This window comes from Myotis myotis, unplaced genomic scaffold (genome assembly GCF_014108235.1).
Source record: "Myotis myotis isolate mMyoMyo1 unplaced genomic scaffold, mMyoMyo1.p scaffold_m19_p_19, whole genome shotgun sequence".
Classification (NCBI taxonomy): domain Eukaryota; kingdom Metazoa; phylum Chordata; class Mammalia; order Chiroptera; family Vespertilionidae; genus Myotis; species Myotis myotis.
The window spans coordinates 29,330,252-29,358,151 of record NW_023416323.1 but is presented as its reverse complement, the minus strand read 5'-3'; the positions used below and the strand labels follow the sequence as shown (position 1 = coordinate 29,358,151).

The following is a 27,900-nucleotide window of genomic DNA, read 5'->3' as shown; positions in this document are numbered from 1 at the left end:
GCCAAAATTATTCCCCAAAATAAAATTTTATCCCAAAAGTCCTGTGACCAAAATACATCCTTAAATGGAAAGTCATCAGTTTAGCAATGATACAGGAAAAAACTTCCCATGTGATTTTATAGATCACATATACAGCAGTGTTTGTGGAAGTATGTTTTTAAGAATTGGGGCACTGTTTCCTTTTTTGAATTCATTTATTGTGGCAAATTGTAGTACACAGATGTGTTTTATCTCTGCAGACGGTAAAGGAGACTTTTATTAGCTTTTCATTTCAAGATATCTGTGTGTACTGTATACAAACAACAGAAGTTAAAGGAAGAGTAACACTCAGATTAGGCATCCCAGTCACTATGTAGTAATTAAAACCAATGCATATCACAAACAAGTCCCTTAGGTCTGACAGGTTCAGTCATTGCTTTCTCTGGGCAATTCCCTTTTGTTGCAAACCACAGAGAGATAATTAAAAGAAAAATAGATCATTGAAGAGTTAGATGTTTTATAGCCAGATTTAACCCTAAAAATATGTCCCTAAGAGAAGGATTAAGTTGTACACAGGACCTTAAGGAATATTTTCTAGCACCTTTCTACACCTTCCCTGCTTTATATTTTAAATGGCTTCTTGACCCTAATCAGATTTTGCCATGATAGCAATTGTAAAAATCAGTTATGTTTAAAAAAAAAACTATTGAAAAATGTATGAATAGTCTAATCTCTCTTATATTCATTCCTCGTGGAAAAAGAAAGGCACAAATCGTAAAAACTAAAGGAAGCCTAAAGAAGAAACCTAGACTTGGCTACATTTTAGAAGAAAATCAAGCCTTGTGAGTCTTATTCTCTGGCTTTGATCTGGTTGTCAGTCGGAATGGACTTGCCCAAGTGATGGCCCACAGAAAGGCCAAACTTCTTAGCTTTCTGCTCTTCCTGGACCTCCTTTTTCATTAAGAATCCTGCCTGAAAGTTTAGGTCAAAGAAACTACTTGGAACAAAATATAGTGGAGTCTCATCCCAGATATTCTCCAGGCGTTTCTTCCATCCTTCCAGGACCTGAAGTCGGGCATCCGCGGGAATGTGCCCAATGCTGTATGTCAGTTGAGGTTCTAAGACCTGGAAGCCACAGAAATGCAGAGTGCCACTCTGGGAATACACAAAGTACAAAGGTGAGTCACTACAAACCCTGAACAGTTTGTACCATATACAAACCACAAAGGTTTATCTGGGCTTTCCAATAAGACACTGACATGGAGGCGGAGGCACCCTGCAGAAGCAGTTCAGAACTGTATTCTCTCACCTTCTGCTCCCAGACCTAGCTGCCTGTTATCTATTTTAGCCTATTCAGCTGTGCTTTTCTTGATATAAATAAAACCTTGAACCTGTGCCAGCCTAGAATCTTCTGCCAGAACTGTCGGAAGTTCTGTTCCATAAGGGAGAGTTGCAGCTGCTTGGTAGCCGCTCCCTTGCCTGCTGTTCCCTGCCTCTCCATAGAACTAAATGAATCTTAACAAATGGTGCTTATCATCCATTCTCCAATAGTAATATTAATTCTCCAATATTATAGGTGGCCACCTCATTTGCTCTTCTCTCCACCCCTCTTCCTTAGAAGAGATTATCCTGAGCCCAGTGACCACCAAAAAGCATACTTCAGACTTCAGTTTTATTCACTGAACTAAAGCATTTCTTAAATTGGGGTGGAGGGCACGCTAATAGTCTGTGAGACTATTCTTGGAGAAGGATAGGCAGATTGGAGAGATGTCCGTCACCTGGAGAGAATCAGACCATGTGGCTGCACTAGTGCTCGGTTAGGAGAGTGGTGTGTGGACACGTGTACATGGGTTATTCTGTAAGCACAGCAGCCTGGGAAGACAGGTAAGTCTTAAAAGAAAGCTCCCTGTAGTTGTGAATCATTACTATGCTTTCACCTCAGGTCTGTTTTCAGTTGTTATCTTGAGGATCTGGACCCCCATAGAAAGCTCAATTAGGTAATCCCCCTGAAGGTTCACTGAAAATGAGGTACCTGAATTGGCCAGAGAATGATGTTCATGTCCCCGTTGATTCCCTGCAGAGAGTACATGGAGTCGCTGCCACCAGTGGTGATGGACAGCACTGCCTTCTTATTCTGTGAAAGAAAAGACATCACCCTGAGCATCTCCTTGGTGACAGGAAGCTAATGAAACAGCCCCAGGGAGAACACAAACATCCACCCATCTGCTGTTGATGTTACTCCTCTGAGCCACTCAGTATGACTCTGCAGAAGTACCTGCCTGGAAGGCGGTACCACAGACAGACAGACAGACATGTGAGCAGGGGCAAGCCAAGGATTCCATACTCCTGGGTGTGGCAAATCCAGGGAGATTGTCATGTAAATGCAAAACCAGTGTTGACTGCTGGTGCCTAGGAGTTATTTGTTTACTGTTTTAGTCTGTCTCCCTACAGTGCTAGGCATAGATCTAGGCATGTAATCTAGAAGGTCAAATATACTTTCTTATATAGTAGTTGGGTCTCTGAAAAATGAAGACACACTTATTTATTTTCACTATGGAATGTTTCAAACATAAAGAAAATAGTACAATTGACCCTTGAACAATGTAGGGGTTAGGGGTACTTCCCCCCCACACAGTCAAAAATCTACATATTACTTTTGACTGACCAAAAATGTAACTGCTAATAGCCTCCTGTTGACTGGAAGCTTTACCAATGAGAACAGTGGATAAACATATTTTGTATGTCATATGTATTTATTCTTAAAGTAAGCTAGAGAAAAGAAAATGTTATTAAGAAAACATAAGGAAGAGAAAATACATTCACAGTACTTATTGGGGAAAAAATCCGCATATAAGTGGACCTGTGCAGTTCAAACCTGTGTTGTTCAAGGGTCAACCGTATAATGATGCATCTACCACCCAGCTTCAACCCTTGGCAGATTGCCATTCTAGTTTTATCTAATCCCCTTACCTCTCTTTTCCCTGGGGTATTTTAAAACAAATCCTAAACATCATGTCAAAATGTCTGTTAAAACTTAATTATGCATCTCTTCCAAAGGGACCTGGAGACGGAGCGTAGTATCTAATTTTGCTCAAAACTCTGCCTCAAGCCAAATCTCCCCAGCACCCAGCTGTTAGAAAAAGCAGAACCATCCACCTACCCGAAAAGGTCCCTTGTCATACATGGCAGCGTACGTGTAAGCAAACTCCCCGATGAGCACTCGCTCAAACCAGCCTTTCAGGATGGCAGGCACTCCAAACCACTGCAGTGGGAACTGTGGAGGAAATCACAAAGAGGCCAGGTCGGGGCGGCACCAGCACAGAAGAAGGCTCAGGGTCCTCACTGAGGGCGAACCTTTCTTCAGGCCCCATATCATTCCTTCTGGAGGAGACAGTGCATTTAGAGACAAGAATCATCTCTCGTCAGTCAACCTGACACTCCTGTTTCTACCTAAAGGTACAAATGTTGGGTAGGTCTGAAGAAGGCCACATGCAAATGTTTGTTTCTCTGAAATCATGTTTGGCAATGCAGTTTAGACAGCAAGGACTGCAGACCATTGTGTGATACCTAAATCAGTATTTTCTCAGGTGCTTGTCTTAAAGTTTTGGTATCAAAAATATGAAGCAGCCCTAGCTGGTTTGGCTCAGTGGATAGAGCGTCGGCCTGTGGACTAAAGGGTCCCAGGTTCGATTCCAGCCTAGGACACATGCCTGGGTTGCAGGCTCGACAGCCCCCCTCCCCCGCCCAATAGGGGACATGCAGGAGGCAGCCGATCAATGATTCTCTCTCATCATTGATGTTTCTGTCTCCCTGTCCCTCTCCCTTCCTCTCTGAAATCAATAAAAGTATTAAAAAAAATATATGAAGCATGTACCTTGTGCTCACAAATGTAAAATCCTATCAGAATAAACAGAACCACTCAGATTTGCAAACAAATGATCAGTGTGACTAAGGTTTATCAGGGAATTCCCATGAGAAAGTCTTGTTGGGACTTTGGTCCTGATAAAAGCAGAGCAAGAACTATTCTCAGTATTTCTTCTCCTTGACTCATGATTTAAAGGCAATGGCAATGGAACAAGCCCAGACAGAAAAAATCTAGGACATAGAAGGAATTTGTAGGAATTGATAGCTCTCTCTTTGAAGGATTGCTGACCTACAGAAAAGGGGGTAAGGAAATAGAGTTTTAGAACAGAAAGAACACTGGATTGAAAGTGAGTTGTGTTCTCACCCTGAATCTGTCACTAATTTGATGCCTGACCTTTGCCACACAAACCCCAGACCACCTTTAAATTTCATTTGCTGCATCTATAAAAGGTGGGGCTTGAATGATCTCTAGCAGCATTTCCTATTACATTTATGACTCTCCCACTGACAGGGACCAGATCTGCAGCTTTTAGGAAGAACGGATAGGTAGGGTGTCTAGGCAAGTAGATTAGCTTCCCTTGGATGTGCTGCAGTCAGAGTTGAAAATAGACGTGGTTGGTTGCCAAAACCGGTTTGGCTTAGTGGATAGAACGTCAGTCTGTGGCCTGAAAGGTCCCAGGTTTGATTCCGGTTGAGGGCATGTACCTGGGTTGCGGGCACATCCCCAGTGGGAGATGTGCAGGAGGCAGCTGATCGATGTTTCTCTCTCATCAATGTTTCTAACTCTCTATCTCTCTCCCTTTCTCTCTGTAAAAAATCAATAAAATATATTTAAAAAAGAAAAGAAAAAGAGAATAGACGTGGTTGGCTTGCAGGGCTTTAAGAGTTGACTCTCCCTCAAGTTGTTTTTGGAGAAGTGAGTAAACCGAGCAGGGGACTGGCCCTTGGCACCTTGATATGAACTAAAGCACTCCTTCCCAGGACACGTCACTCCCACATTGAAAGACTCATATAGAGCACACTGATTTTTCTAGAACTAGACTTTTCCTGTCATATGTTGGGAAACTGTTAAAATAAATATACAAATCTGCAGTGCTTACATTGCCCTTTAGTATGTTGCTATTTTGCAGTGACAACTTGCACAGTTGTACTGACAGGATAGTAAGGAAAACATATGCGTTGAATAGAAGCTAAATTAAAAGACCACCAAAGTCCTTTCCAATTCTAAAATATAGTGATTCTGAGATGCGGGATTGAAAGCCGCTACTGCTGCTGCCTTGGCTGTACTAGGATAAGAAAGACACAGTAGACAACCTGGACCAAGAAGGCATCCTTTGTGGCTAATGGCTTGTGGCTTTGATTCATGGCAACAGGCCTTGGGTAGAATAAGACTGCAAAGGTAGGATTCTTTGCAGATGACTGAATAATTGCAAAAACCACAGCCAATATCACCCTTCTTATGATGTTTTCACTGTCATATACATTCCATGTTCAAGATCAAGAAGCTAGTTGGAATTGATAGAAACAAAGTCATTGAGTACAATCTGGTATTTTCAAAAAAATATCGCTTACAAGAGGCATATACATTTCCAGTACTGACTGCTAAATGGTGAGGTGGCTTCCAGAAGAAAGCCCATGGTTTACTGCTGAAACACAGTAAGCAGGACGATACGTATCAGCTGGTATCACTCCACAAACTGGCCAGATGCTAACAGAGAGGGAATGCAGACTTCACTGAGAGATCCCATGAAGAATCACTAATTGGTTTATTGCAGCATTATTTACAATAGCCAAGACATGAAAGGAACCTAAGTGTCCATCAATAGACAAGTGGATAAAGAAGATATGGTACATATACACAATGGAATATTACTCGGCCGTAAAGAAGAATGAAATATTACCATTTGCAACAGCATGGATTGACCTAAAGGGTATTATGCTAAGTGAAATAAGACAGACAAAGACAAATACCATGTGATTTCACTTATATGTGAGATCTAAAGAACAAAATTTATGAAAAAATAAAATAGGCTCATAGTTACAGAGAACAGACTGATGGTTGCCAGAGGGGAAGAGGTGAGGGAGCTGGGTGAAAAGGTGAAGGGATTAAGAAGTACCTATTGGCAGTTACAAAATAGTCATGGGGATGTAAAGTACCACATAATAAATACAGTTAATAATCTTGTAATACTAAGTATGGTCCCAGGTGGGTACTAAACTTATGGGGGGAATCACTTCATAAGTTATATGTCTAACCACTATATTGTATACCTGAAACTAATATAATATTGAATGTCAACTGGAATTGAAAAATTTTTTAAATCACTAATTGAAAAAAAGATTAAGACTGACACGTCATCTTCAAAGTTGCATTCATATTTTCAGAGTAACACAGCCCGATTCACAGCATCTATAAATCTGTGTAATGCTGTACATTTGAAGTAATGACTTTTTTTTTTTTTTTTTTTTTTTTTACAGAGAATTCAGTAAAGGGGGTAAGTGACTTTTCTAAGATCACATGGCTAATTAGAAGTCAGGTCTAGGACAATAAGAATTCAAGTGTCCCACTCTGGCCAGTGTGGCTCCATTGGTTGGAGCCTTGTCCCATGCCCCAAAAGGGTTGTGGGTTGATTCCCAGTCTGGACACATACCCAGGTTACGGGTTCAATCCCTGGGCAGGGAGGGTACAGGAGGCAACTGATCAGTATTTTTCTCTTTCTCCCTCCCTCCTCTTCCCCCTTCCTCTCTCTCAAATTTATAAAAACATATCCTCAGGTGAGGATTTAAAAGAAAGAATTCAAGTGTCCCTACACCCTTCTGATGTCCTACCACACCTGAAAAATCACAAGGTCTGCAGCTTCCAGCTTCTTTTGTTCAGCCACAATATCTGGGCTCAGACGGCCTTCTTTATAAGCCAGAACAGACTCGGCAGGATACTTAAAGTTCTCAGGGTCCTTCAGTTTACCTGCAGAGAGGAAAGGGGATGGGAGGATGAAGCCTTGGGGCCAAGGTGGGACCAGAGAACCCATAGACAAGAAGTTCCACAAAGACCTAACTAAAGGGGAAGCGGCTCCTACCTGTAATGTCCTTTCTGGAGATGACGGGATTGAAGTTCATGGCATACAGGTCTGACACAGTGACCCCCCATCCTTTCCTCTTCAGAGCCTCTACAGCAGCTTCCTTCATGGCATAGTTGAAGGATGTCCTCTCTGCGTGAGCCAGTACGATCAATGCTTTTCTGCCTATTTTGACACACCCAAAGCATATGGTAAAAAATAAGTTACCAGCCTATCAGATTGGCAAAACAACTTAGGACAAGCAACATCGAGGGCTATCAAGATTGCAGGAACACTGGCACATTGCCAGCAGGAATATCAACAGCCTCAGCCTTTAAGGAAGTTATTAGGCTGAAGCTCTTAAAATTTTAAAGGCACATAAACCTTTGATCTAGCCATCCAACTTCAAGGAATCTGTTCCCCAGACTGAAAGCATCAGGACACAGGAGCAAGGATGTGTACTGTACCATTCTTTCCATTGGCAAAAATCAGAAATAACCCTATTGTCTATTTTGGGGGGAGCATTTAAATAGATTATGGTACATACATACTACAGAATATTATGCTGTTAACCAGAATGAGCCCTAGCTGGTTTGGCTCAGTGGATAGAGCATCAGCCTGCAGACTGAAGGGTCCCGGGTTCAATTCCAGACAAGGGCACATGCCCAGGTTTCAGGCTTGATCCCCGGTAGGGGGCATGCAGGAGGCAGCCAATCAATGATTCTCATCATTGATGTTCTCTCTCTCTCTCCTTTCCTCTCTGAAATCAAAAATATATTTTAAAAAATAAAAAAGAATTAGTTAACAATATATACAGGGTCCCAGAAAGATATCCAGGATATATTAACTGATAAAATGAAGTGAATGTGAATCCATTTTTATTAAAACACACACACACACACACAAAACTACATATAGGTTGTCCCCCCAAAATGTAACATGCTTTAACAGCTGACACCTGTTAAGTGGAAATGAAATATCTATATATATAAAACCCTAATATGCAAATAGACCAAACAATGGAACTGAACAACCGGACAACTGGTCACTATGACATGCGTTGACAACCAGGGGGCGTGCACGGAACATGGCAGGTGTCGGCAGCAGGTGGAAGAGCACAGAACATGGCTGGCATCAGCCGCGGCGGGATGGTGGAGCAGGTGAGCGGGGACGCCAGACACAGCAGGGTGCCAATAGCTGTCATTGGGGTGAGCCTCTGGTGGTTACTGAAAATTCTTTGCTCCCACATGTGCCGTGGTCCTGCCGGGTGCTTGCACTTGTTGCCGGCGCTGGCCCCGCTTGCATTTGCTATCGGCACCCGAGCCACCACTCACACCCGCTGCTGGTGCTGGAGCCGCTGCTCACACCCACTGCCAGCGCCGACCTCGCTTGCACCCGCTGCCAGCAGTGCCGGTCCCCTGATCACTCAGCACCGTCAGCAGGTGCAAATGGTGGCTGCAGCCCGGATTGTCCCCGAGGACTTCTCCACCTCCCCCTGCTCCTGAGGGGTGATCAGGGCAGCAGATGCAGCTCACTCCCACTGAGGGTGCAGAGCGATTGGGGCCAGCACCAGCAATGCATGGGAGCAGCGGCAGGAGCGGGGCTGCTAGCAGACAGGTGACAGGGGTAGGGGGGGTGGGGAGGAAGTAGGGGGCCTGCAGCAGGAGGGGGAGGGGCCAGGCGGGGGTAGGGAGGATGGGCTGAGACCCTCCCCTGTGCCCACCTCAGCATCACCGCCCACGGTTCCTTTCAAGGTGCACGAATTCATGCACTGGGCCCCTAGTATTTTAATAAACACTGCCTTTATAGTTATCCAAAGTGCGTGTATACATCTTTGGAGACACCCTGTACATGCAGGTAGATTTGCACTATATTGGTATGAGGGGAAAAAGATATGGAATGATCATACGAAACTATTAATAGTTTTCTTAGATAAGTAAGAGATGACAAAGGGGTTGAGAGGAAAGAGGAACTTTTTCTTGGCCACGTGTGTACTAGTGAAGTTGTTAGAATAAGCATGCTTTACTTTTGCAATAACAGCAGGTAACGGCTGCTTATTTTGTGCTGGGCACTGCTCTAAGTGCTTTGCACTCTTTTTTTCAATTGTCACGGTAACCCTCAAAGGAAGATACAATTAGTATCCCCATATTATGGATGAGAAATCTGATGCATACAGAAAAGTAAAGCAAATTATTACCCAAATTTACATAGTACGTGGGGAAGCTGGAATACTTTAGAAGTGTAGAGACATAAATAAATCCATGCTACAATGTGGAGGGAGAGGGGAGGAGTGCCCGGGACAGGGAGTTCACCACCTCTGTTTCTCCTAATCATTGGCACCACTGTCTCATATCTTGCTAATGCTTAAAAGGGGCGACCGTGGGTGGAGCTCAGAGAGAAAGCACCTGCAACTGTTTTTGTCTTGTTTGAAGAAAATGAACTAGAAAAAGCACATTTAAGCCTTCAGCTCTCTACCTGCTTTCATCATGAACCACACCTGGCATAGGCAGCGTCTATGAGGTTAAATTCAGCCAGGTGTGCGCTTCAGGCCTCTGAACGCCAAAAAAGAAGGTCTCCAAGCTTGGTCCTGGCATTTCCAACTCTCTAAACTCTGATTTGGTGGGATATCAGTTTGATGAGGATTTAAATGCTATGAAAGTGATTTACCTGCTTTGGAAGGCCTGGGGAAATGGAAAGAAATTTCTGAAGCTGCCTCCACAAATTTCCACCGCCTTCCTTACCAACTCGTGGACTGAGCACTCCTGGAGAAAGGTGAGTACCTTCAGCGCTGACTCGCCTTTTCTTTGCGATCTACCTTTGCGTTAGTAACATGCGTTTGCTGAACACTGCCTTGCTAGTTTTTATTCCCTTGGCTTACTTGTTATCGATATACACATTGTTTACTTCTTATCAATATTAACTAGCATTTCCTAAGTAGTAAAACATGAAGTTGTTTCCCAGAAAATGAGAAAGGAGATCTATGCCTTGATTTAGCTATAGGCATGCCTATTACCATAAAACAAACCAAGAAAAGGCACAAACAGGAAGGATATAGTTGTAAGAAATACAACTGCCCTGGTTGGGTAGCTCATTTAGTTAGAGCGTCATCCCCATATGCCAAACTTGGATCCTGGTCAGGGCACATACAAGAATCAACCAGTGAATGCATAAATAAGTGGAACAGATCTAAGTTCTCTCTCTCTCTAAAATAAAGTTAAAAAAAAGAATTCACCCAGAGAGAGGTGATAAAACACATAGACAAAGAGCCAATTTGCCTGATAGGAGAAGCAAGGGACAAAGTTCCACTGGGAAGCCGTCCGCTTTAGGGCTGGCCGAGTAGGAAAGGCTTCAGAAGGGGCTGCTGTTGGAACGGAGTCTTGAGGGACAAATTAGATTTTCAACGCCTGTAGTTTCAGATCCATTTCTGCGGGTCTGCAGGCCATTCTGCTGCAGGAGCGGCCACATCTAACGCCGCCGAGGACACCTTGGCGCTGCATCTCCCTGCTCTGGTTCATTCGCAGACCTCGTAGGGGGGGGGGGGGGGATAGAAATAGGAGCCCCCCTCGCCCCCGATGCTGGTCAGGGCTCATCCAGGACCCTAAGGCCTTCACTTCTCCAGTTTTGAGCCCAGAGAGAGAACTCAGGGCCGAGCCCCTCCAACCTCCAGCCGAGGAACGGGGCGGGCGCCGCGGGGCACTCACCAGTCATGGCTCCGGCGGTGCGCTGAGTGGCGGGGCTGGTGGTGGCGGGCTGATGGCTGGGGTAAGGTCTTAGGAGGCTTGTGGGTGCAGCCAGCCGAGCCGAGGCTGCTTTATATCTGGCCTGGCCCAACCCGGGCCACACGGGCCAAGTACCCAGCAAAGGCGGGGCCGGCCACCGGGGCCCTGGGATGCAGGGCGGAGCTCGCGGAGGCTGCGGTTCCAGGAAGGAAAGGGGAGACGGGCCTGGACGGGGGACTTCGGGACCTGGAAGAAGGGTCCCCTGGAGGTCTCCTGGGAGGGAGTGGGAGGTGTGCCCATCTGGCCACAGCCCTGCAACCGCCTTGGGACCCAAGGAGGCAGTTCCTGGTGGCGTCCAGGCTCAGTGGGCGCGCCCTTTGGCCTTCTCTCTGCGCCCAGGGAATCTGCCCCCGTGCTCGGGATGGGGCGTCAAAAGGGAGGTGCGCGCGACCGCGGTCCTTTGGTTTTAGATTTGCTGACTCACTGTGACTTGGGGTTTGGGTATTGAGGGCAAAGGCGTACAAATCTGAGACTGACCGGGATGCTTGCTGCGGAGAAAGCGTTTTCTTCCTTTGCGAGGTCCGGATGCGGCACTTGGAGCTGTGTGTGCCCGCGCCAGTCCCTCCCCCTCATAATTGGGGAACTAATCCCCCCCTTCCCCCAGGAGCTAGTCCAAGGTTGGCGGGGGTGAGAGCAGTCGCAGTGAAGCATTGAAAGGTTCACACAACAGTCAAGTTTAGTGGCTTTTGTGTTACTGAACAGAACAGAGTAAAAAGTTGTATCTGCAAAATTCAAATTATAGTAGGGTCTTCATCCTCCAGGACAGAGAGGAAATATATTGTCACAAGGTGAAGGAAAAAGAAATAGAACTTTAAGGTGTAGCCGTCCGAAAAATTACCAATGATAAATAAGAAATTTCAGCGGGGATGGAGGTGGGGAGTGCGCAAGGTCCTTAGGGAGAGGTACCTGGGGGGAAAAGTTAAGGGAGTGTCAGAAAACTCAGAAATCGGAATAAAGAATCCTTGTAATGTTTTTCAAAAAATGTAATGTTTTTCAAAACCAATTTGCTGGAAAAAGTCGTGCTGGACAAAATATACGAATGTTAAAAAGGCAGGATTAGGTAATAGTGCCAAGTCATGTTGACTCTAAAGCAGCCGTGGGCAAACTACGGCCTGCGGGCCAGATGCGGCCCGTTTGAAATGAATAAAACTAAAAAAAAAAAAAAGACCGTACCCTTTTATGTAATGATGTTTACTTTGAATTTATATTAGTTCACACAAACACTCCATCCATGCTTTTGTTCCGGCCCTCCGGTCCAGTTTAAGAACCCATTGTGGCCCTCGAGTCAAAAAGTTTGCCCACCCCTGCTCTAAAGCAAAAGGAGAAATCAGTTTATTTGATTCTTTATGTTGTTAAAAACTGAGTAAATTTTAAAGATCTTATTGGCTTTACACAACAATTTATGCATCAGTCAACATCCAGGCTGGCAGATGTAAAGGAGTTCACAGGAGCTGTACACAACGCAAGACTTTTTTAGGCAGAAGGGAGCGGGAACAAGGAAGTTAGATGAGGCAAAAACGCCATCTGGTTATTACAAAGTTAGCTTCCTTTGGCAGGGGTCTACCAGGCAGATTGCATAACCAGTGCGGGTCATGCAACTCGATTGACAGGCTTAAGAGTTTAAGATTCCATTTCTGGGAAAGTCCAAACTCTCATTAAGCCTGGATTTGGTGATGTGACGCGCAGCATAAGTGATTCTAGTTTGGGCCTGTGGTCTTGTTTTTAACAATTCCACCCTTTTTATGAGACTCTTGGCCTGAGAGATGTGATAAAAAATGGAAGCCTTTAGCGCTACATCCAGCAGATGCTCTGGAATTCTCTAAGTCTGGTATGTACAGGTGTGGCATTTACAGGTCACAATATGGGGCTCACATTCTCCAAGTCATTCTCTTTGATCCTTTTCTGATGTTCTAGTCTTAGGGAGATCACTTGCTTGGTGGTTAGTGGCTACACATGTATATTTAAAACTTGAGAGAATACAGCACACCAAGGAACTAGTATGATTATTACAAGCGGGTAATGCATTGTCCGTGTCTGGAATGCCCGTTGGAGCTATGGTTCTCGAGACTCAAAGCAACCGAAATTAAATAAGTCACAGACTCCATTGTAGGAGTCACTGTTTTAACACCACCGTGCTTATGCAGTGATCTTCTGTAGTTCAGTCTCAACCTCCCAGGAAGCGTCCGTCCAAGGGCAGCAAGTGATGTTGGCCATTGCTCCGCTAACAGATAAGCAGAGGCTGTCAAGAACAACTTTGGCCACAGAGTCTAGGGGTTTTGTGGGGCAGCTACTGCTTCAGCAGCAGATTCTGCAATATTTTCTTCTTCTTTTTTTTAACGTATTTTTAAAATCATTTTTTTTTAATTTTTCAATTACAGTTGACAGCAATATTTTCAAGAGTTTAGGACAGGCTCCTGATGATAGCCTCATTTGCACTTACTCTTAGCAAGGGATCTGCCAAAGGAAGTGACTTGAATTACAGATGTCTCCTGGTTATTCCCATTGATCGGCCACCTCCTGCACAGCCCACACTGGGGATCGAGCCAGCAACCTGGGCATGTGCCCTGACTGGGAATCCAACCGCAACCTCCTGGTTCATTGGTCGACGCTCAACCACTGAGCAAAAAAGATATGTTTTTATTGATTTTAGAGAGGAAGGGAGAGGGAGAGAGAAAAGTAAACATTGATTGGTTGCCTCCTGTACATACCCTGACTAGAGATTGAACCCACAACCTGGGCATATACCCTGACCAGTCCTCCCCACCTCCCTCCGCCCCCACCACAACCCCTCCACCCCCATCCATGCAGGGGACAATGCTCAACCAACTGAGCCACACGTGCCCAGGCTCCTCACCAACACTCTTTATTGTCTGTCTTATTTATTGTGGCCATCCTGTGTGTGCGAAGTGGTATCTCATCGTTGTTTTGAGTTGCATTTCCTTCATGACTATTCACGCTGAACATCTCTTCAGGTGATTGTTGACCATTTATCTATTTCTTTGGAGAAATATTTATTCAAATCCTTTGCACATTTTAAAATTGGATTATTTGTCTTTTTATTGGGTTGTAAGAATTCTTTGTAGAAGTTCCTTATCAGATATATAGTTTACAAATATTTTCTCCCATTCCTTGGGTTGTCTTTTCACTTTCTCAATGGTGCCTTTGGAATCATATACATTTTAAATTTTTGTGGAGTCTAACTTACCTAACGTAAGGTCATGAAGATACACACACACACACACACACACACACACACATATACATACATACACATACACACACATATATATATATATATATATATATATATATATATAATTTCTTTTAAGAGTTTTATAGTGTTAGCTCTTATATCTAGGTTTTTGATCCACTTTGAAGTAGTTTTTGAGTATGATGTGAGGTAAGGAATAAAATTATTTTACACCAAGTAATTATGTGACTTGTCATGGCTACATCGCTAGTCAATGGTGTACTCCAGAGCCAGCTCCCAGTTGTTACTTGCTATCAGAATTCTTGAGTCTAGCTCCAGGTCAACTGCTAATAATCTCTCTGAGCCTTGGTTGCCCCAACTTTAAAAATCCGGTTTTGGAACACAAACAAACAAACCGGTTTGGGCTGCATTGCCTTAAAGGTCCCTCCAGCTTTTTATTTGCTGTTAAAGATTGTCCATTTTCCATGATCTTATCTGAGCAGGCCTCTGTGCCAAGAGGAGTATGTATGTCCCAGGCATTGTGTGTCAACTGAAAATAGTGCTCAAGGCCTCCCCCTAGTCCCCAGGGAGCAGGCCAGCACCTAGAGCTGTAGGAAGCTCTGCTGACAGCCTTCATTATCTAGAAACAAAGAGCAGGGGTAGGAGAATCCTCAGGAGCGTGTGTCCCCCCCCCCCCCCCCCCCCCCCGCATTCCCGAAAGAACACAAACAGCCTCATTAGTCACCTGCTAAGGGCCTGCGCCCACATGTCTGGTTGCTTTTTTTGCACAAGAAGTCCTCAAAGCTCTCTTGCTTTTCTCTGAGCTGCAGATGACAGAATTACTACAATAGCTCAGAGCCACGCTCCGGCCTGTCTGGGGACCTGGGCATCTGTTGTCTTTTGTGGTTCCCATGGCTACCAGCCAAGGATCCCTGGAGGGACCAGGTCCTTGGGATTAGGGGAGAAACGATTCTTCCACTGTAGACCCCATCCTGTCCTGCCCTCTTGTCTCACTACCACAATCACTACTGCACAAAGCACACGCCCGTGTGAGGACATCCCATGTTCCTGTGTGTCCTGCTTTGTGGGCAGGAGCAGAGCAGCCTTTGGTCTAGAGATAATTGGTTCCCACCCCTGAGTACCTGCCATATGCCTCTGAGTTAAGAAATTTTCCACTCTGCTCAGTGGGAACCTGAGCTATTCCTGGCCTTGTGTGAACGCCGAGTAGTATGTTCTCTGCCTTGTTGGGGGTATTTCTTTCTCCAGCTTCGGGAAGCTCTTGATATGTATGATGTGTGTCTCAAAACTTAGCTGAGGACTCAAGGGATCCCCATGCAGACCTTTAGAGCAAGCTGTCTGCAATGCTCTCTCCTCTCCCATATCCTGTCCTGTGAATCCTAGCCATCCTCGTCTCCCAGCACCGTGGCTTCATAACTCAAGGAGATGCCTGCATTCCACCTTTTCCTTCTGGAAATTCTCTCTAGACACCCAACTGGTGCGATTGTGGCACCCAAGTATGAGTTTAACAAGGATGGTGGGTGAGGGGAAACACAAAGTGTTCAGCCCGTTTTCTATGATCTCTGACTCGTAAATTTGTTGCATAAAAGCACAGATGGGCCAAGTTGAAAACTTGGCCTGGAGACTGAGGCTGCGCGATTTTGAGCAAGACACTTAACCTCTTGTAGCTCAAGACAGCTGGAGATAGCAGTTCTGGTGGCTCGTCACCATGTCCCCTGGATTAAACGGGCTAATGGAGATGAAGTACTTGACATAGAACCTGTAATATGGTTAAGTGCTTGAATTGGTAGCTTTTCACAGCCAAGTACTAGGCAGCTGGTAAAGAGAGTAAGGTAGAGCTCTAGGAGCTGATATGGAGGGATTTCCAGTGGGAAAAATATAGTTTACTACCTTTACTGGGAGAAAAAAGGAAATGTAACAGGCACTTTTATTTGTAAAAGAAAACATAATGCTAAATCAGAAACAAATGAAATTATAGAGGTTAAGGAGAAATAGGAGGGGAGGAAATGGCATCTAGCTCTCAGCATCCTGTTTATGTCTTTATACTAGTGGCCCGGTGCATGGATTTGTGCACATTGAAAGGCATCGGGCTCCCTCCTCTCTGGTTCCAGGGTGCGTCACCCGAGAACCACTGCTGCCAACTCACGGCAGCTCGGCAGTAAACTGGATTTGGGGCTGACAGTGCCCCAGCAACAACATAACCCACGGCCGAAGGTGGAATTGCGCTGCCCCTCGAGGAATGGGGCTTCATCCTCTCTGGTTCTGGGATGCATCACTCGAGAACCGCTGCTGCCAAGTCACTGCAGCTCGACAGCTCCTGCCCCGGGTGGTCAGTGCATGTCATATACACCGGCCAGTTAGTCGAATGGTAGCTTAGCCTTCTATATATAGTTTTGACTTTTGGAAATGTATGTTTTCATATTTTAAAAAATGGGCCCTAGCTGGTTTGGCTCAGTGGATAGAGCATCAGCCTGTGGACTGAAGGGTCCCAGGCTCGAATCTGGTCAAGGGCACATGCCTGGGTTGTGGGCTTGATCTCCAATGGGGGGTGTGTAGGAGGCAGCCAATCAAGCTCTCTCATCATTGGTTTCTCTCCCTCTCTGAAGTCAATAAAAATATTTTTTAAAAAAAGATAGGGCATTGCCCTGGCAAGGTGGCTCAGTTGGTTGGAGTATTGATCCCCAGTTGAGACATGTGCAGGAGGCAACCGATTGATGTTTTTTCTTTCTCTCTTATCAATAAAAATATATCCTTGAGTGAGGATTTGAAAAACAGAAAAATCTTAAATTGAATTTTAAGCAAAAAAATTAACAAGTTAACTATATACCAAATGGGTAAGATTACCGTAAAGGAAAAAACTGAATTTAAGGAACTTTTGAAGATAGCACTGTGTGTATATACTATCAATATAAGAACTAAAAAGAAATCTTGGGACTCAGCAGGTTCATTTTACCAAGTAGTCAGAGTTAACATCACTCAGTGCAATGCACTGAGGACCTAATTATCACTCAGGTGGCATTCCTGCCCACAGTGAAAACCTGAGCCCACTGAGGAAACAATCTGCCAAACCCTGAGGGAGGGGCATTTAAAACCGTCTTGTATTGTTTAAAAACGTGCATTTCACCAAAGACAAGGCTGAGAAACTTTAGAATTGAAGGGAAAAGCCAGGACAGTACTGGGGACAATATAGTAAAATGTGAACTGTTACACATTAGGTAATAATAATGTGTCAAATTTCTGAAACTTGATCATTGTACTTTGGTTACATAAAAGAACGCCCTTTCCTAGGAGACACTTTGTACTGTGTGCATAGAAAGATAAAGAGCAAATGAGAAGAAATGCTAAAGATGGGGAAGTCTCGGTGAAAGGCTCTATGGGAGTTCACAACACTCAGCTTTCCTGAATGACCGAAATGCTTTAAAGTAAAACAAAAAAGAGAGAGAAATGGTAACACTTAGTTTTATTTTAACAAATTTAGTATATTTCTTCCCCAAAAAGATAAATCTAAATGCTTGCTCTTGGTGTATACCTCAAGTGTTAGCCTTCAAATTACTTAAGGAGAAAAATTTGGCTTATTTAATGAAAACGCACAGAAGTTTACAACCACATTTATTAGAAAAATATTATCACTTGGAAGTTCCCTTCTTTGGAGGTCGAAGGTTCGATCCAGGGCACGGTTCTGTTTTCAGCAAACCCCCTCCACATGGCAGGAACACCAGCTCTGGGTGCTCTCGGGCCCAGGCATGGCCCAGTCCAACCGCAGACCCAGCCCACCCTCCACATGAGGAGTCATGAGAAGCAGGCAGGAGCCGGGCCTGTTCTTTCCATCCAGATGCAAGTGGAAATGAGATCCCAGAACTTGGCAGCGGCAGCAGCTGTCCAGCTTGCCTGCGGAACTTGCACTTCACCTTTTCTTCACAAACTTCTTTCTGGAAGCATTGGGATTTAACCGTCTCCTCCCGGCCCCCAAAGTGTTGTCTCGGACCTGCAGGGTAGCTGAGCGGCTGGAGATGTCGTTCTCTGCAAAGGGAGATACCCCAGCCTCATAGTCAGGGGCAAACACATCCGTTTTCTGCCGGGCCTTGCGGGAGAGTCGCAGCTGAGGGAAGCGCTGGTCCTCAGTCAGATGAGGGTTGACGGCATATTTGCCCCCTTTGGGAGCGGGAAGTGAATACTGCAAATAAGAAAGGCCATTAGAAGGACGGTGATCCATTTTCATACAAGTCAGAGCCTGTTAACGTCAGCTTACATGACAGCTCTGGATGCAGGCAGATGACATCAATGTAGTCTCATCCACCGCCTGCTACACGCTAAGCACATGACATGCATCTTCCCACTTGATCCTCCCCTCAACTCACAGATGAGAGGGGCTAGAATGAACTCTGTAGTGTTCAGTTGAAACTGAAGTTATAAATTCAATTTTTAGTACATGTGTATTCATACACACATGTATATATTCACCATCTCTGCCCACCTGGACAGAGATGCCACCCTAGGACAATGAGCACACAAGTGCCAAGATATTTGCTTCTAAGAAAAGCCATTCTTCATAAAGATGACCCAGAGCTGCTCAGAGAAATGGCCGATTCCAGGGCAGGGGCACTATAAGAGTCGGAACATCTTGCTATGCTGGAAAGTGGAAAATGTTCAAATAATTGGGACACAGAAGCCAGGCTGAAGAGCCTCTATAAACAGTGTGAACATCTAAGTAAATATGATGGTGATGGATCACAGCCTGAAGACTAAAAGTCCACAGACCACACTCACATAAATGAATACATTAAGAGGAGAAATTCCTCTTTACAGCAGAATGCCAGCTCATGTAGAAAGAATGACAGAATGAGAAAATCACCACTTGGCAACCATCACTGTGAAAACTGATTCATGTACCTTTAACCACGAGTTGAAGTTGGATGAGAAACAGTATTACACGGCATTAGAGTATCTTTCCGTAAGTTGCTTATCACTAATGATAACGTTACAGGAAATTTGTGGCAAAGTTGGAATATGGCCTCAAAGATTAAAATCTTTGTGAAATCTCAGTGAAGGGTGGGTGGGCACTATTTGTATTATTATTATTATTTTTTTAATATATTTTATTGATTTTTCACAGAGAGGAAGGGAGAGAGATAGAAAGCCAGAAACATCGATGAGAGAGAAACATCGATCAGCTGCCTCCTGCACATCTCCCACTGGGGATGTGCCCGCAACCCAGGTACATGCCCCCGACCGGAATCGAACCTGGGACCCTTCAGTCCGCAGGCCGACGCTCTATCCACTGAGCCAAACCGGTTTCGGCTATTTGTATTATTTTTGCAACTTTTCTATACATCTAAAATGATCTCGAAATACAAAGTAAAAAAATATTTCTGCTCGCGCATTAGAGGCAGTGGCCACTTGGAGAACTCAGTGCCAGGCTGGCTACACTCTCGTGGTCCTTTGTCTCTCAGCCCTTCTCTCTCGATGCCTTAGAACAAACACATGGCTGTGCACTCAGCTGGGCCTCTCTTCTGTGCTGCGCATGCAGACACCTCTTCCCCTCTGGTCCACGGAGCTTCTGGAAATCCTGCCCACCCCAACCACGTGCACAAATCCACCCGCCACCCTGTGAATGACCGCCCTCTTGTGGCCCCACACGCACTTGGCCCTTGTGACTGCCTGGAATTACTGGCTATTTCTCATTAAACTGCCAGCTCCTCAGAAACCTCACCCCCATCGGCACTGATGACAGGCTCTCAGTAGCTATCCTGCAGGAACCACGAGGATTTTCTGTCCTCCGTTCGTTTCGATGCCGGTGCTAAGAGGCCTCGCTTTCCCAGCCCTAGGCCCTGCCGCTGGAGGCTGAGAGACACGCCACTCACCCGGAGGCCTCGCGGGTTCAGCACCTTGGGGTTGCGGGAAAAGTGCATCCGCAGGGTCCCGTCGTCGCTGACAGTCACAGAGACTTTCTTCAGGGTCTTGTTTCCACAGTGTGAACAGAACACTCGGCTCATGTCGGAGGTTGTCCTGGAGACATAAAAGCAGATGCTTCGGACTGGAGCCACAGGCAGCCAACCTTGTCCCCAGAGCACAAGATGAGTCACAGGACTCAAGAGGAGGAGGGAACGATAAGAAATGGGGAGTCTAAACAATCTCTCTGTTCAGACCCCCAAACACTGTACACGTCACAGACCAAGGCCTTCCGGCCTCATGCTGACGACAACCAAACGGCAGCTGCGTTTCTGAGGCGAAGGGAAATGACACACTGAAAAGTGAGCATGTTGCCGCCTTAATAACAAATCCTTGCTGAGCTCTGTCAGGCATTCGTCTACAAGCTTCATATTAAACCAATCCTATGAGGTTGCTACTGTCTTCAATTTACACAGGGGGTAAGGTAAGGTGGCTTTCAAGATGACACAGCTCACAGGGCAGGTAAAAAGCCAGGGAGACCGGCTCCAGGTTCAGTGCTCTTAACATCACCGTGCTTTCTCAGGGGCGGATTATTACAGCTCGAAATACTGTGTCCCCACATGTGGGCCTGGGCATTAAGCCAGGAGGTGGTTCTGGAGGTGCCAATAATGTATTAACGAATCATAGAGGACACCCCATATAGGCTGCTATGGTGGAATAGGTGTGGGTGTTGAGGACAGACCTCAAGGCCTTGCCTCTTTTCTATCCACGAAAGCCCCAACGATGGACCTCCCACTTATGTATTTCAAAGAAAATCTCTGGCATCATTTCATCAGCAAGTATTTCAGTACTTATCACCAAGTAAGGAGGGCTCTTTGCTCCAGAACCCACACCCTAAACCAGGGGTCCTCAAACTACGGCCCGCGGGCCACATGCAAATACAAATATTGTATTTGTTCCCATTTTGTTTTTTTACTTCAAAATAAGATATGTGCAGTGTGCATAGGAATTTGTTCATAGTTTTTTTTTAAACTATAGTCCGGCCCTCCAATGGTCTGAGGGACAGTGAACTGGCCCCCTGTTTAAAAAGTTTGAGGACCCCTGCCCTAAATCCTATGCCACTACAGTAAGGACTAAAAACGCCTCCCTCGATTTCTCAGGTGGGCGGCCACTGGCAGTCTGTCCCAGGGGTTTCATTGCCTGGTGGGATGAGGTATACATATGAATGAGGTACGCAAGGCAAGGCTCTCCTTCAGGAAGTTTGTAGAAGGGACAGGAAGAGCGGAGAGTGTTCAGCAGAGGGCACGGGGTTCGATGATCAGCTACTTACCTGAAACAGCCGTGGCAGCGCAAGATGTAGCTCCGGGCCTCCCGGATCAGCATGCCGTTCACCGCCAGCACGTGCAGCCCCATTTGAAGCAGAACATTCTGCAACCAACAAGTTAAAGCAGCACTGAACTCAGAGCACAACTCAATTTTCTCTTAACGTCTGTATAATGACAGTTGAAGGAACTTCACAAACCTTGGTTGGGCTCCTAAAGGACTTCTGCTAAGGAAAAGCAAGCTTAGGGTGGCTCTCAAGATAAGTAAAGTAGGGCAAGGACCCAGAGTTACCTCAAGAGCTGGGATCTGTGCTCAGCAATGTCTCCTAACAGAGACATTTATTTTGTCAGAGCAAATATACTCATTTCTGACCTGGAAACCCTCTATGCTTTCCCGGAGTACTTAACTGAGCAAAGAACATTGTGTAAAAGAAAAGCACCAACAGATTATGAAAACATTAAAGTTTAATGGCTTAGCCCTGGCTTGTGTGGCTTAGTGGTTGGGTATCGTCCCATGCACCGAACGGTTGCCAGTTCGATTCCCGGTCAGGATACATGCCTGGTTTTCGGGCTCGATCCCCAGTAATTGGCAGGAGGCAGCCAATTGATGTTTTGCTCTCACATCGACATTCTGTCATGTTATGATTCTCTAGCCTCCAAGCAAACTAAAAATTACCGAAGAACACAGGCAAAGTTTCTAGAACCATTAAAACAATAACCCTGTACAGACCCCCAGCCCTCGGAGGGACAGGTATGACACTAAGCCCAGCGCTAACTGATGCCCTCCACCCACCTGCATGGCGAAGTCTGTGGTCACGCAGCCGACCCGCACGTCCTTCGGGACGGCGCACTGTTCAAAATCCCGCTGGATCTGCTTGATGTTGCTGGGGGTTATCCACCCCCCATCGTCGTCACTACCTTCATCTTTCCTTTCTTCAAACCCATTCTCTTCCTCCTCACTTGGAACATCCTCGCCTTCGTCGATCTGAAACATAACAGAATTCATGAACCTCCAGCCACAGGAGCAAAAGGAGAAGCTAGTGTGCTGTCTGTCACCAGGAAAAGGTAGTCATCAGGGCCTTACCAACAGCTCCTGCAGATCACGATCAATATTAGGCAAAGGGTTCCTCCAGAACATGAAGGAACTGAATTCCAGGTCCTCAGGCTCACTGGCTGGGTGTTCATGTTCCACTGCTTCTCGTGGGGGTCTAGGCTAAGGTTAAAATAATAACAATTTTAAGACCTGAACATTGAGAGGGCTACGTATGATATGATATATATGACATACAAGTCAGACCAGACAGGGTGGGACAAACTATAATATTAGTCTAGGTAAATTTGGTTCAGTGTAAACAGTTAAAATTGTGGAGATGTGACTCGTGGCAGAAAGGGCATGATGAGCATGACTTGTCTAAGGAATTACCTTTGAGGGCAGATGGAAACCAGAAATGTGTAGAGGAGTTTCAGGGTGCTGAATCGATGAGCTCACTTTAGCCTTAAAAAGAAAAAAGTGACAGCTCTAAGCAAAGAAATACAGTTTGAAAATTCAATATGGAAGAGTAATTAAAAGAGAAAACAGTATTTTCCCTCGGTTACTGAAGTAAAAGATATTCAGTGTTTAAAAAAACTGGAGGCCTGGCCAGGTAGCTCAGTTGGTTAGAGCATCATCCCAGTGCCCCAAGGTTGTGAGTTTGATCCCAGTCAGAGTACATACAAGAATCAACCAATGAATGAATAAATAAGTGGAACAACAAATCTATGTTTCTCTCTCAAATCAATAAAATTAAAAAAAAAACAAAACCGGAAAATATAAATACATACAGTCACGTGCCGTTTAAAGACAAGGACACATTCTGGAAGATGCGTCATTAGGCAGTTTCCTCATTGTGCTAACATCACGGACGCACCTACATGAACCCGGTGGTGTAGCCTGTTCCACACCGAGGCCATATGGTATACACGCCGTCCGTGTGGTTCGGCGCTGACTGAGATGTCATTATGCGGCACATGACTGAGTAATTACTCCGCGATTCCACCACCAAATGACCGCTTTGGGACGTTTCTTTTTTTGTCCTTATCCATAAAGCTGTAGCGAACACCACCATCCATAAACTCAAAAATAGCGTTGCTTGTTTGTTTGTATATATCTTTTTATATGTCAATGATGTGAGAGGATCACTGATCAGCTGCCTTCTGCCCGATTGGGGATTGAGCCCGCAACTTGGGCATATGCCCTGACCGGGAACCGAACCGTGACCTCCTGGTTCACAGGTTGGCGCTCAATCACTGAGCCACCGCGGCCGGGCAACTCAAAGGTTATCTTTGGTTACATCCTTAGGATAAATGCCTAAGAGTGAACTGCTCTTAGTGAAAAGATAGGCTGTTTTAAAGCTTCTGATACAAAATACGTAAGTCCTGCCCAAAAGGCTGTAGGAAAAGGCAATTTCTAAGATTTAGGAATAGGTGGATGCCAAACAGAAACCCAGGTATGTCACAGAGTCAGTACAACTATTCCATTCAAACCTCTCCCCCACCTTCACCCCCACCCCCCAAAAAGACACCCAAAAAACATTCCAGTGACATGCAGAAGTCTGTAGTTTAGGCATCACTTTTTTTAGACTTTCTGGAGTGAAGGACTCTAAACCTACAGGAAAACAAGCTGAAGACAGTTCTGGCAGGTATAGGAACGCGAGCCCACTGTGGTTTTGATGACTTAAGGCAGAGGAGAGCAAGCAATTCTTTGTCAGCACTATTTGAAATGAATTATTATAAGGTTAATTATCTGGCTCCCCAACTTCTCTGACCTTGAAAGAGCCAATAGGGCCCACGCACAGGTAGATTAGTCCAGCTGTGGGCAAACTACGGCCCGTGGGCCGGATCCGGCCCGTTTGAAATGAACTAAAAAAAAAAAAAAGACCGTACCCTTTTATGTAATGATGTTTACTTTGAATTTATATTAGTTCACACAAACACTCCATCCATGCTTTTGTTCCGGCCCTCCGGTCCAGTTTAAGAACCCATTGTGGCCCTCCAGTCAAAAAGTTTGCCCACCCCTGGATTAGTCTCTTCAACCTGGGCAAGGCGGCCAAGTCCCCAAAAGCACAACAGGAACCCAGAATTCTGGTGTCAGGGTTTAAATCAAAACAAAACAAAACAAAACAAAACAAACAAAAAAAAACAACAACACACAAGCACCTAGTGTTCTTGTTTCTGAAAAATTTCTAGTTTAAAAAAAAGTGAGAATGTCGCTTATTTTCACACTTTCTGCATTTTTCAAATTTAACCAATCTTCCCAAGAACCTACAAATCAAAAGACTTACACACATTTGCTAACTGCAATGTTTGACCCTTATTTGGAACTCGATCCAAACAAATAAGCTATTTTTACATTTTTATAAAATTGGGAAATGTGAATGCTAACTGGTTATTTTGATAAGACTAGGGAGTTATTATTAGAATGTTATAGGTATATAATAAGGATGGTTTTGTGGTTATTTTTTAAGAGACACACCTATCAGTGAAATATGATGTCTAAGTTCAAAAGGGCTGGGCCAGTAGAGAGGAAAACAGATCGTAAGTTGATAACCGTGGAAGCAGAACGGTGGGGACCCGGGGTCCATTCCCTCTACTTTTGTGTATCTGATACACCCCATAATAAAAAAGTCAAGAAAAAAAAACAAAAACCCAAAAAACCAACAGTCCTCCCGATTTACCTTTTCTGGTTCTTGTTTTAAGTGTGACACCCCAACAAATTCTGCCTCCAGCTGGTAGGTAAGTGCCAGCACTTGGATGTCTGTGGCAGAGAGGCTGGGATAGTCTCCAGTTTTCTTTGAAAACTCAGTCACTGTAAACAAAAGAGTCTCAACTTCATTTAGAGGCAAAAAGTCATATGACCGCAGATAAAGATAATGAAAGTCTGAAAAGAACTTAGGATCAATATGTAAAGAAAAACCTCTTTTTTTTTTTTTTAAATATATTTTATTGATTTTTTACAGAGAGAAAGGGAGAGAGATAGAGAGTTAGAAACATCGATGAGAGAGAAACACCGATCAGCTGCCTTCTGCACATCTCCCACTGGGGATATGCCCGCAACCCAGGTACATGCCCTTGACCGGAATCGAACCTGGGACCTTTCAGTCCGCAGGCCGACGCTCTATCCACTGAGCCAAACCGGTTTCGGCTAAAGAAAAACCTCTTAAGACTACCATCCATTTCCTCATCTTTTTTCTAATCATAGCTGACATCTATATTCTCTACCACCAAGATTCATGCCAGTTAGGGTTACTGTGATATCCTTATTGAGTACAGATGAGGAACGGGAGGACAAAGTTAATAGGAAGGCACTCAAAGTTAGCATGATATTTGCAAATGATGAGTTTTTGGTATTATGTCAGAATAGAAGGTCTCTTCTCTCCCAGTTCTAAAATTCTTTGATGTTTAACAATTGAGATTAATAGAATGGATGACCAGATTCCAAAGTGGGATGGAAAGTTAATCCGGCCAATATCTGTTGTAGTCTATGACGGAAAAAAAAAATTATTGGTTGCTTTGTAATACATATTGGACAGTTTTTATGTATTAAAATAACACCCCCCCCCATGTTTACCACATTGTAAATGCCAGCTGCTGTTATTGTTACTCTCCTGAGACATCAACAATAAACATACACAATAACATTTTCTGACATATTAACAGAAAGGGGTCTTGTGCTACACCGCCACATGGGACAGTAACTATACTGCTTACATTTCCTAAAAGCGGATACCAATTAACAGCAGCAATTGCACTGGGCGTTTACTAGTAGTATCTCACACGAGGCACTGTGTTAAAAGCTTTGCATGTCATCCTTCAACCAAATCCTACTACATGCTATTAGTATTTGTTCTGAAAGATGCAGTAACTCCCCCTTAAAGCTTTCACAGTAAGTTGGTGGGAAAAGCTACAGAAGAGTCACAAACGAACAGTGTAGCAAACATTTTCATTATCAGCCCCTAAACCCCACAAACACTTCCAGTCACCTAGGACAGTGGTCGACAAACTCAATAGTCAACAGAGCCCAGCCGAAACCGGTTTGGCTCAGTGGATAGAGCGTCGGCCTGCGGACTGAAAGGTCCCAGGTTCGATTCCGGTCAAGGGCATGTACCTGGGTTGCGGGCACTTCCCCAGTGGGAAATGTGCAGGAGGCAGCTGATCGATGTTTCTCTCTCATCGATGTTTCTAACTCTCTATCTCTCTCCCTTCCTCTCTGTAAAAAATCAATAAAATATATTAAAAAAAAAAAAAAAAACAGAGCCCAATATCAACAGTACAACGATTGAAATTTCTTTTGAGAGCCAAATTTTTTAAACTTAAACTATCTAGGTAGGTACATTGTTATTCACTTAATTAGGGTCCTCCTAAGCTGGCCTTTGCTAAAAACGTCCTCGATCTGATTCAGGTACGTTTGCTGAGGTCGACCCCTTCCAACGCTCCCATCCACACTCGTCTTGTATAATTGTTTCGGGACTTTTCCTGGGCACGGTCACCTTGATCCCTAAGGAGAGATCAATGCTGACGCCCAAGCCAAGTGTAACTGTTTCGTTTTCTTTCAGGACTAATGGAAAGCCAAAGGCCACCCCTTGTTTTTCTGAGTTGAGCCTGGCCTCCATTTCCAAAACAATGACCACTCTGATCTACCGAAAAGACATGGGCAAGAGCCCTGGCCGGTTTGGCTCGGTGGATAGAGTGTCGGCCTGCGGAATGAAGGGTGCCAGGTTCGATTCCGGCCAAGGGCATGTACCTTGGTTGCGGGCACATCCCCAGTGGGGGGTGTGCAGGAGGCAGCTGATCGATGTTTCTCTCTCATCGATGTTTCTAACTCTCTATCCCTCTCCCTTCCTCTCTTTAAAAAAATCAATAAAATATATTAAAAAAAAAAGACATGGGCAAGAGTAAGAAATCCAGGCTCTTTTATTTTTAATCCAAACAAACTCACCGAATGGTTGCCAGGCACTAGCCACTATGCTGAGCGGCAGAGCTCACTTAACGCTCCCAGCAGCCGCGGAGGCGGGCGCTGTTATTGCTCCCATTTTACACACGAGGCGATCGAGGCCGAGACGGTCCGGGTGTCACACCCAGGGCAGAGCCAGTCACTGGCAAGACCCCGCGGACGCAGATCGGGAAGCTTTTCCTCCCACCGCCTCCCGAGAACCTGAGGTTCCTAAACCAGCTGCTGATCAAGGGGCCCCACCCCAACTCGCACCCGAGCCGGCCCCATCCGCACCCCGGACCCGGCTCCGCCATGGGCCGCCGGGGCAGAGGCACTCACCCAGCCGCACGTATTCCGGGAAGGGCTCTTTGAAACGCAGCTCGTAGGGCAGGACGGCGAGTCGCCGGCGCGTGGCCTTGTCCCGAATCTCGGTGACCACGTCCCGGATGGTGTAGATGTTCTTCCCAATGTCCTGCACGGAGACCGGCCCAGCTCATCGCCCCCGCGCGGGCCGCCGGCCCACACCCTGCTCCCCGCCACCCGAGCTCCCCGTACCTGCAGAGCCGCGTCCCGCAGGAATGCCCCGGCGTCCGCCACAACGTGCTCCACCGGCGCCATCTTGGCTAGGCGACCCCGAGCGCGCCTGCGCCCGCCCCTGCGTCCCACTCCGGCCTCGGGAGGCGGGAGGAACGGCCGCAACTGAGCGGCGCCCCCTGGCGGCCACTCCGGCACCAATCGGCTCCGGCTACTTGTGCGCATGCGCACTGCGCCGGCCAGGGGCTGGGGGCGGAGCCGAACCCTGGGGGTGTGAGGGGGAGATACCTGAGGAAATAGG

The 27,900-nt window shown here is 45.5% G+C and overlaps 2 protein-coding genes across 3 annotated transcripts; both read right to left on the bottom strand.

Annotated features, from left to right (window-relative positions):
• Positions 1 to 10: 10 nt before the first annotated feature.
• NQO1 (NAD(P)H quinone dehydrogenase 1) lies at positions 11 to 10,991 on the bottom strand. The gene is made up of 6 exons (XM_036346086.1): positions 10,601 to 10,991; positions 6,921 to 7,085; positions 6,678 to 6,808; positions 3,140 to 3,253; positions 2,012 to 2,113; positions 11 to 1,134 (listed from the first exon to the last, which is right to left on the bottom strand). Exons 1-6 carry the CDS (start codon positions 10,605 to 10,607, stop codon positions 829 to 831), a joined length of 825 nt encoding a protein of 274 aa, XP_036201979.1. The 5' UTR covers positions 10,608 to 10,991; the 3' UTR covers positions 11 to 828.
• A 6,338-nt stretch (positions 10,992 to 17,329) lies between these two features.
• NOB1 (NIN1 (RPN12) binding protein 1 homolog) lies at positions 17,330 to 27,774 on the bottom strand. 2 transcript variants are annotated; one of them, XM_036346083.1, is made up of 9 exons: positions 27,621 to 27,774; positions 27,405 to 27,537; positions 24,811 to 24,941; positions 22,521 to 22,592; positions 22,182 to 22,310; positions 21,891 to 22,082; positions 21,106 to 21,203; positions 19,748 to 19,892; positions 17,330 to 18,060 (listed from the first exon to the last, which is right to left on the bottom strand). In XM_036346083.1, the coding sequence occupies exons 1-9, from the start codon at positions 27,681 to 27,683 to the stop codon at positions 17,791 to 17,793; spliced, it is 1,233 nt and encodes a 410-aa protein (XP_036201976.1). In that variant the 5' UTR covers positions 27,684 to 27,774; the 3' UTR covers positions 17,330 to 17,790. The 2 variants fall into 2 exon arrangements, with proteins under 2 accessions (XP_036201976.1, XP_036201977.1); XM_036346084.1 differs by lacking the exon at positions 17,330 to 18,060 and adding an exon at positions 18,067 to 18,515.
• Between the last annotated feature and the right edge of the window lie 126 nt (positions 27,775 to 27,900).